Here is a 10,121-nt window from a genome sequence, read left to right on the forward strand (position 1 = left end):
CAAGAGGGGAAAATAAGTGAAAGTAAGAGATGGGGGAGAGGGGGGAGGGGGAGAGGGGGGAGAGGGAGGAGAGGAAGAGAGAGAAAGAGAACTCTGCAGGCACAGGAGCAAGAGAGCCTGTGCACACCCAGTGCACTCCCACTGGGTGAGGTTTTGTCATCAGCCTGACCTGCTTTCCCACAGGCTAACTTCTGGGGCTTCTGGGATGTTACTGACTTGAACGGGAGGGAAACAGGCTTCCATTGTCTCCAGCGAGGCAGGGGCCTCTCCCAGCTCGGATCTCTCTCAGGAGATCCCCAAGGGCCCCAGACACCTGGAGCTGCCACTGAGCAACAGTGCAGCAGCCATCCAGACCACCACACTGGGCCGTATTGCACCTGCAGCCACAACTGCAGCAACACTGACCACAGGGAGCCCATCTCTAGAACACGCTGAGACACGTCACCCAACGGCCACGCCTGGCATGGCCCAGCCGCACCGCATCAGACACTTGAGCCGCAGGTGTGAGGTCCACACTTGCCACGTCACCACTGTTTCCTTCTATTTGTGCAGGAAGCTGCCACGCAGAAGCCACAGGGGGCCTCTGTGAACTGTGGTACCGAACGGGGGGGTGTCCTCTTTATTTCTTCAAAGAACGTGCTAGAAGGGGATTTCACAAATGCAAAGGGCAGTAGGTGGTGACCATCTCTAGCTCATCCAGAGTCTGGGACTGTAACTGAGTCTGCCCCCAAAAGACCCAACACTATAAAGATGGCGATGAGATGCCCCAAGCAAGCTCGCCACCCATTAGGTCCCAGCCCCGACGTCAGGATACCGCTCACCCAGGCAGAGTTCCTTCCACAAGGACCATATTTGAATTTTAGTAAATCAGCGCAATATGTTCCAGGATTGTGGGCATTCAATAAAAGAAGTCAGTGAAATCTCAGAACAATAAGCTCATTCAGCACAATCTCTTTCTTCTCCCCCCATCTGGGGACTTGACTATAGTTAACATGAATAAATCCTGTTGTGTAAAAACTGGGGGGGGGAGGAGAATGGGGGTGAAGGATGGAAGGAAATGGCAGGAGTCCCATTTGTTGGTCTAACAGGAAGGCTAAGACAGTCCCCAGGCCCAAAAGGATGCCAGGGTGCCCTGGGGAGACAGTGGCAACAGTTGGCCATCCAGGTAAAAAATGGAATTTCCCCACCTATGCACCCCCCCAGTGTCTCCTCAGCAGCCCTCCCATCCTTGCCTTCAAACTCCAAGTGGGCCCTTGGGCTGCCCCAAACCTGGCCCTTCCTAGGTGGACCACCCACAAGCCAGGCTGACCATGCACCAGGCAAGTTTCACTTCAAATAGGCACAAAAAAAACATTTCTTGCCTCCCCTCTTACCCCGACGTTCCCCTTTGGTTGAGCCCATTAGAACAAAGGGCTGCACCAGCTATTCCTATGCAAATCTTCTTGAATACCCCAGAAGAGGTGGAACAGACCTGCCTTTATTTTTATTATTATTTTTTAAATATATCTTTATTGATTTCAGAGCAAGTAAGAAAAAGGGGGAGAGAGAGTTGGAACATCAATGATGAGAGAGAATCATTGATCAGCTGCCTCCTGCACGCCCCGACTGGGGATCCCACAACCCAGGCAAGTGCCCTGACTGGGAATCGAGCTGCAATCTCCTGGATCCTAGGTCGATGCTCAACCGCAGAGCCACGCCCAGCGAGGCAGACCCGCCTTTATGAGTGACTAGGGACTTGGACTTATTTGCAGTTAAGAAGAGTTGCACCTGTGAAATTCATGGTTGAAAGCGACCCAGGCGCATGCGGTCGTCATGGATAGAAGGTTCACAGCCTTCTAACGAGCTGTACTTAAGAAGCCAGGGAGATCAATCCAGCACTCTGGCCACAGAGCCAAACACAGTTCACCTGAAAGCCAATTCCATATGGGTTTTAATTAAAAAACTCACATCTTCAGATTCCACTAGCATCACCTACATGATGCTCCTTCATTCTCTTAGGATTCCACGTCCCATCTCCTGGACTGGTACAGCCAGGGCTGGTGACTCAGCCCTTACATCAAGAGTCTCCCCCCTGCCTGGACACAGGAGGGCCCATCCCTTACACCACGTGGTGTTAGGTCCATTATTTTACTAAATCATGGGTTCTTCCCTCTCAAAATCAGTCCTTGCTAACTAGCATAGACAGACTGCCCAACACAAAATGTCAGCCAAGAAACATTGTGCAGACTTGGGTTCTCAATTGCAATTCAATAACTTTACTGGTGGTGGTTGGGGGGGGGGGATGTGCAGAAAGGCTGCCAAAGTCAATACATTAGATCCATGTGTGTGCAGAAGCAGAGTTCCCTGGGTGGGACTAGAGCTAAGGCTTCTATGTGCAATGACCTTCCTGGGCTCATCAGCTGGGTTGGAAGAAAATTGTCCTTTTCTCTAAGTGGGCTGAGAGCTTGCACCACTGCACCATGCGTGCCCAGCGGAAATGTCTTCTGCATTTAAGATCCCATTGAGCAGTCAGTCTTTTTGTTTTGTACCAAAAGTCTTCACCCTCTTCTGCTGCACCCACAGATCGCTACAGGCACGACCACACCAAGATCTCAGATTCCGTTACAACCCGTGGTGGCCACACGTATGCGTGATGGAATCTTCACCTTCAACCACAGCATCACCAGCTATTAGGGTTGGTTTTAAACCCAGCTTTCTGGGGGTATAACTTACACAAGGGAGGGGGCCCTCTTAACTACACAGTTCTGAGTTTTCATAAGTACCCAAGGCTCTGTGACCACTACCAACATAAAGATTCGAAAAATAAAGATTTCTATCATTCCACAAATTTCCCTCCTGCCCCTTGGTGGTCAACCCCTTCCTCCAACCTCAGCCTCAGCAACTACTGACCTGTTTTCTTTCCCTACGATTTGGCTTCTCCCCAAAAAGTCACCTAAATGGAATCACGCTGTGTGCAGGCTTTTGAGTCTGGCTGTTTTCACTTAACATGCTGGTGTGTATCACTCATGGTTGGTTACCAGCTGCTAGTCCCTAAGTCTTGGACTTTTGCTTTCTTGTCAAAGAGACTAAATGGTTGGCTCTAGTTCATCATGGCTATGGAGAAACCAAATTCTTGATCTGGGACTTTTAATAAAATGGAGGCTGGGAATATAGTGGTCAACCATCTCCATCTGTCCGGGACTCAGGGGATTCCTGGGATGCTGGACTGACAGTGGGGAAACCAGGCAAGTCCCAGGCAAACCAGGATGGCCAGCCACCCTCCTTGGAAAAGCTACCTCTAACATTCGTTCTGGCGAGCAGCAGGCTGCTGGGGCTGAGCTGACAGCTGACTCCTTTCTCGGTGAGTCCCCGGCTGACGTGCAGTGTGCTGGGCTGAGCTCCGGCTCAGAGCTCACCACACTCCACCAGGCCTGCGGCTGTCTTTGAAGTCCCTGGGAGGGGCTCGAGGAAGTGAGACCGAACTAGGGAGTCAGTTTAGAAAACGGAAGAGCTTCTGTTGGTGTCAGTGCCCCTCCCCACTCCTCCCTAACACCAAACACGCACAGAGACCCTGGGGGCATTGTTTTTACACCAGCCCCATGAAATGCCTCCAGGATGATCCCGGCTCCTATTTTTCCTATATGTTCCTCCTACTCCTCCCTCAGTGGAGCTTTGGTTAGTTTGAGACTAACCAGGGAGAAGGGGAGAGCCAAGTGACAGAAAATGAGTGAAGAGCTTGAAGTTATTGTTAGCATGTCAGGGTCCCTCTTATATAAACTTCCTGAGCCATCAGAGAAAAGTTGGGCAGGGCCAGGATGTGGCCCCACACTTAAGGCTTAATGAGCACTTCCTGGCCCATCTCCCCTCCAGCTGACATCCCGGGGAAGGGGAACAGTCCAGGGATGCTCTCTGAGAAGTCAGGTTGCCTGGGAACAGGCTGAGCATCCCCAACTCAGAGCTCCCAGTAGCTTCAAAAAGCACGTGATGGCCACAACTGGTGCCCACATTCACTGTGAGGACCACCCCCACCCAGAAGGCAGAAACTGGTGGGGTCAGAACCACGTCACAGAGGTTCCAGAGCATCTGCCTCCCGGAATTGGTTTAACAGTGTCTTTTCTCAAAGTAATACCAATAGGTCTTGCGAGGTATTCCACCAAGCAGCCAGCGGAGCAGGTTAGTGATTATCCTCATGTGTACAAATGAGGAAACAAGACCCAGAGAGATTAATTGACTTGCCCAAGGTCGCACAGCGAGTTAGTGGCAAAGGCTAGATGAGCACCCCGAGCCCCCGAGTGCCCGGGCCAGCACCCAGCTCCGTGAGGTACCCTCAGCCTTCCATCCCGAGCATGGGCACAGCCAGGTCTGTGCCCTCGGGTGCCCTGGAGGCCAGGTGAGCTGCTGCAGAGGGCACAGGCAGGCTCATACTCACAAGCAGAAACCTGCAGGATCCTTCTCTGTACCACCAGACAGCAACACCCCTGTGCTGGAACAGACAGAAATAAGGCTCAAGTCGGGAAAGCTTGAGGCGGCCGCTGCCAGCCTGCGTCTCCACTCCCGGAATGTGGCTTTGAGATTGTGCTTCACTGCCCTTTGCCACCCAGGTCTGCTCTCGAGGGCCAGAGCATGTGAGGATACGTAGTGCCACTGCCTGTAATTCATTCATTCCCCAATCATGGCCCAGGGGCTGGGGGGAGGACACTTAGAGGAGAAATATAAGATCCTTGTCTCAAAGGAGCTCAGTCTAACAGGAGAAACAGACGTATTTAAAATATAAGGCAATGGGACATTAATTTAAAAAATACTTAAGTACCTAGGATGTGACAGGCATTGATAAGGCTATACCTAAAACAGTGAGAGAACACAGGGAAACACAGCGGAGGCTTCCTGAAAGAGGAGGCATGTGGGCTCGGCCCTGATGATGGAAGAGACAGGGAATGAGTCCAAAATAGCTTTGAGCACTTCTTTTAAATAAGCCCTGCAGTTATTTGGAACTCTACCCTATAGAAACTCAATTTTCAGGGCCATTCTATCCTGCTTCTGACTGAGTTCTTGCCTAATCTCCTTAGGCCTCAGTTGATCTGTCTCTCAAATGGGAGTGGTCCCAGAGGGTGGCTCCATTCAAAAGTCCTTGAGAAACAAATTCCTAAGATGGCGATGGCATTCTCTTTCCCACTAAGTCTGCTGCTCTCTGCTCTCAACAGGAAATCAGTTTTATTTATAAGAATCACAATTCTAAACTGACCTTTGTTGGACTACCCACATTCCCTCCCTCATTTCCCTCTCCTCTCAAAGGCAGCCTCCTCCCTCCAAAGATTCCTCAGTGACCGCAGAGCGACTCGCTTCCACGAGTGCTCAGAAAGGCAAATCGACAAACATGGGAAGCTGCTTTCTAGATGGGGAAACTGAGGCCCAGAGATCTCAGTGACTGGCCCAAGGAAACAGAACACGTAGGTCTGGTTCCCAAGCCACTGTTTTCATTGCACTGTGTCTGCCCGGCACCCCCCTCCCCCATGTCTCAGCCTGGGCTCTGGGCAGCGGTGCCATCTTCCCTTGGCCTGGGGAAAGTCTCCCTTCTCCAAATGACAGAAGTCTTTAGAGAAACATTTCCCATCATTAAAGGGATTGCGAAGAAAACTGGCACAGCTTCCTAAGCTTTGAAGCTCGTGGGCCCCTCCTGGCCCTTTAACTGTGCTGGGAACCAGCCCAGTTCCCAGAGCTCCTACCCCTTCAGAAGAGGGGAAGGGCCCAAAGAAGAGTCCCCCCACCCTGCCTGGTCATTCAGCACCAAAGGTGACCTCTCCATATTTCTGTTTCAGACAATCTCACTGCCAAAGCATCAAGGGCTCCCACACAAAGAACTTCAAAGTCAGAAGGGCTCAAGGTCAAGTACAATCATGAGCGAACCCTGAGCTCAGGATTCTGAAGCATCACATTTGAGATTGTTTTAAAGCAGTGTTCCCACAGCCTTGTAAAGCCTATAATAGCTTAAGGTGAATGGCATTCGATTTCTGTGGATGTCACAAGATTTGTCTCAAGCACACCGTGAGTATGGGGGGAGGGGGGTCCATTTCACTCTCTGCCTGCTTTTCATTCTCCAGGTGAGGTGGGCATGTATGTAACTACTGATCTTCTTCCAGTGGGTCTCGACTTTGGCTACACATTGAAATCACCTGGAGACCTTTACAAATTAGAATGCCTGAGCCACACCCTTGGGCCCATTAACTCAGTAAGTCTCTGTCTCGTGGAGACTCTACATCCAAGCTGTTTAAAGCACCCTCATGGGTCCCAGGTGTAGCTAAGGTTAAGGATCACTAGAACTTCAACGGGGAAAATCCTGGGCTCCTAGGCATGGAAATACAACAGAACACACGAGGTGAAATTAATATTATCAACCAGCCCATCTCTTTTCATTTGTTTTCCCTTTTCAGATTTTCCTGACCACGGATTTCAGGAGTCCCACATAAGCTTTCAAGTATTTTTACTGCCTTGCAGTACCCAAAAACTGAGTGCCCTCTCCTGGGAGTCAGACGATCCAACTCAGAAACAAAAACACACAGGATCCACATTCAAGCAACTATCTCAACCGTGCATGCTTGGATCCAAGTGTGATGCAATTTCAGGAAGCTTCGGCGTGGACATTCCGAGTGCAATCCACAGTAGGTCAGTCACTTTTGGCCCTGGACACGCTGGCCAGCTGGAAGAGCAGTCGGAACCAGAATCCTTGACCACATGCTGAGTTCAGCCAATGGGCTCACGCAGCCCTGCAAGGATGCCCTTAGGGGGGTCACAAATATGTAAACATCCAAGGGAAGGAACCTTTTCAAGGCATCCTGCAGGACCCAGCACTGCTTACAGGACGCCAAAGAGATTCACATACAAGATGTAGCAACTCTACCATCACTTTTAATGACAACATTCATAAAAGCTCCATCTCTCTGGGAAGACACTCCCATGCTTGTTTTTGCTTGAGAAGCCATGACTGTTTGGCAGAGTGGCTTAGGGAGAATGGGTACAAAGTCTGGAAATATTTCTGCACTAGACACAGGGTGATATTACCACCATTCTTTAGCTCCAGACACCTCTACAGCCTACGAAATAATGAACAGTCGAGCCAGAGCCTACAAATGATAGACTAGTTTGAAGTAACTCTACTATGTAACATGTAGGCTGAAGAACATGGAAAATAATTTCTCCTAGATCCAGTGCTTGAAAAGGTTTACGAATGAGAGAAAGCATTTTGAGACTCTGGAGACAGTGATGAGGCATTCTACTTCTCTAGGAGAGGGGTGGGCTCAAAATTAGGAATTTAGAAACAGAGATTGAGGCGTTTAAATAACACATTTTTAAAATATCGCAAATAAGAATTCTTTTTTACAATTTTTACATACATCTGAGAGTCCGAGTAGATCTTGCTTTTCATTAACTTTGTTGTTAAAACCACTACACCCAGTCATTCCATAATTAATCTCACCCTAAAAGGGAGCAGGGCCCCAATCTCTGAGAAGCTGGAGGAGACTAAGATTCCAGTTAGAGCTGAGCTGATTAGTTGAAGATTGGGCCCAACATGCTTTATTTCGCACAGACCAACATTTTAATTCAGGGAGTGTTCAAAGCACAACTCATCTACTTCTCAAGAGAACAGGGAATTTTACAAGGATGGGGGAACCCCCAAATTCCTCAGCTGAAAGGCACAGTAAACCTATTGGTAGCATTTGCCTGTGAGACTTGAAAATGAGATTTTTTTTTTCCCTCCAGACACCAAAAGATGCGCTGGATTAGTCTCTGCGATTCAGATAACTCTCAAATGCATCTACTTATCACCCGGCCTCTGATTTATTGCAAAATGATGAGGCAGATACATGTATCACCCAAAACATCAACACTCTGAACTGGAAACAGGTCTCCTTCGGTTGGCAAAACGCCTCCAACTTCCAGGGTAGGAGGATGTTAAGCTCTCAGGGGGAAAAGATAAGGGTGTGGAGCCTTTCTCCGGTCAAGGGCCAAGTCAAAAGCTGTTCATACAAAAGCCTTCTGATAATATCTGGGCATTGGGAAAGAAGGCCCCAGATTTGCCCTAATTTAGAAGGATTAACAAACTGATCTGAGAAAGTAGCTTGCCACCTGGACCTTCAACCTGGTGCTGATACAGTTCAGGAATGGCAGGCTCGGAGCTGGAAGGGACGCCAGGGGCTAACACTTTCCATCTGGGGGCAACTTGAGTCCTGAATTCCCTGGGAAGGGTCCCTCCCATAGGACGGGGGAGGGAGCAGCAAACTGCCATTTTATGAGGAGAGGGCCTGGGAAGTTCTGAGACTACACAAGAGCACATTCAGTCATTCAGGCACAAAACTGACCTGATCTGGGCAGAATCTGAGACCAAAAAAAAAACAAAACACAAAAAACCCCCACAGGGTTAGAAACGCGTGAGAGGCTCCAGGGAAAGTTCACAGAAGGAAACCAAAGGCTGCCAACTAACTTAGCCCGGTAACCCAGCTGGCTTCCCTGCTCTTGGCAAAGACCCTTCCTTTACACGTGAAGCCCTGTCTAGAATTTAGGCCTTTCACCCTCACCTGTAACCAGGTGACTCAGATCAGAAAAACCGATGGGAAAGTCAAAAGACACAAGACACAGCTAGTCCAGGGAGCTCCAGCCAGTCCCTCAAGTTTCCTTACTAATGTCAATTTCTGAAAACAGACACTATTGGGAGGGAGGGAGGGAGATTCCTTGGGAATCTGAGCATTCGCCTTTCTTACTGTCTCTCAGGGGAAAATAAATATAGTAACAGTATTTCCTCCGTAAGGTTTGGCAGAGACGAGTCCGGGACAAGAGAGCGCGAGAGGCTTTCCCAGCAGAAAGGGGGGCTGAAGGGGCCCGCAGCGTCGCGTTTGAGGAGCCGCTCTTTAAATTCATTTTCCAAAAGGTCTGCAATCTGAGCCTTCCGCACTCCAGCCCGAGATCCGGGGCTCAGAGCACGGGTGCGAGCCGGGCTCAACCCGGCGCAACGCGGCCCGGCCCGCCCACCAGGGTTTGGCCAAGATCCCCGGCCCCGGGCCAAACCCAAAACTTGCCCCGCTGCGCACTGGGCTAAACCCTCGGGCCGGGACGCCCCCGCGCGCTCCACCTGCTGGGCACCCCACTCGGCCCCCAACGCCTGCACCCCTCCCCTGCTCGGAGGGGTGGGGTGGGGGAGAAGGGCTCGGAGGGACGGTTTCTGGAGCGGCGGGGCGACTGGGGAGCCTAAGGTGCGAGCGGGGCTGCGCGCCCACCCCGCCTCCCGAGCGCATCTCCGCGCAGCTTTACGCGGGGTCTGCAGACGGCCTTCCACCCGCGCCGGCGCCCGGCGGGAAGCCCCAGCAACTCGCCCCTTCGCCCCGAAGCCGCCCCCCACCGTTCTGACCTCCCTCCGTGCCTCCTCCGGCCCCCGCGTCGTTCAGGGGCGGCCGGGTCGGGGGGGGGGGGTCGCCAAGAGCACCCTCTCTCCTCCCACAGGTGGGAAGCTCCGCCACGCCGACCCCAGCCCTCCGCGCCGTGGGAGGCCCCAGGGCCCGGGCCACAGCGGCCACCTAGGAGCCCACCTACCCCGCCCGCGGCGCCGCTGTGGCCCCGGCCGTCAGCCCGCGTCCGGGCTGAGCGGGGACGGGCGGCTCTGCTCACCTGGGTCCCCGCGGGACGCGAGGCGCACGCGGCGACGCCCCCGCCACCCCTAGCTGTCCCGGGCGCGGGGCGGGGCGGGGCGGGAAGGAAGCGGGCGCCCGCGGCGGGGGGCCCGCGCCTTACCTTTGTACCGCTCCATCGGGGCCTCGGCGCGCGCTCCTCGCCGCTCGGCTCCGGCGCTGCGCTCTCCGCGCTCGGCTCCGCGCCGGGGGCGCCGCGCTGGCCCCTCCCCGTGATGTCACGCTCGCGGCCGGACCTCCTGGCGCGGCGGCCGCTCCCGGGCCCTCGGACCTTGTCCCCGCCCGGCCCGCCGCCCCCGCCGGGGAACTCCAGGGGCCGACCCGGGCGGACCGTCAGCGCGCAAGTCCGTGCGCACCCGGGCTCCACGGCAGCCGGCGGGAGGGAACTAGACCCAGATGCGCCCACACCCTAGGGGAGGCTCCGGGGAGGGGCCGGCTCCCGCGAGCCTACGGGAGCCGTTTTTCCAA

General features: G+C 52.9%; 1 protein-coding gene across 8 annotated transcripts in view; it reads right to left on the bottom strand.

The window, feature by feature from the left end:
* The window catches only part of AFAP1L2 (actin filament associated protein 1 like 2), a 75,154-nt gene extending 65,294 nt beyond the window's left edge, over positions 1 to 9,860 (bottom strand). For 6 of the 8 annotated variants that reach the window (XM_081157402.1, XM_081157401.1, XM_081157400.1 and 3 more), the window contains exon 1: positions 9,757 to 9,860. In XM_081157402.1, coding sequence (XP_081013528.1) covers positions 9,757 to 9,772 — 16 coding nt within the window. In that variant the 5' untranslated portion in view covers positions 9,773 to 9,860. Of the gene's footprint in view, positions 1 to 9,633; positions 9,711 to 9,756 lie in introns of those variants that run through there. The other 2 variants (XM_081157404.1, XM_081157403.1) reach the window with 1 other exon arrangement.
* Positions 9,861 to 10,121: the final 261 nt, after the last annotated feature.

The sequence above is a fragment of the Miniopterus schreibersii genome, assembly GCF_964146895.1.
Source record: "Miniopterus schreibersii genome assembly, chromosome: 14".
NCBI lineage: Eukaryota > Metazoa > Chordata > Mammalia > Chiroptera > Miniopteridae > Miniopterus > Miniopterus schreibersii.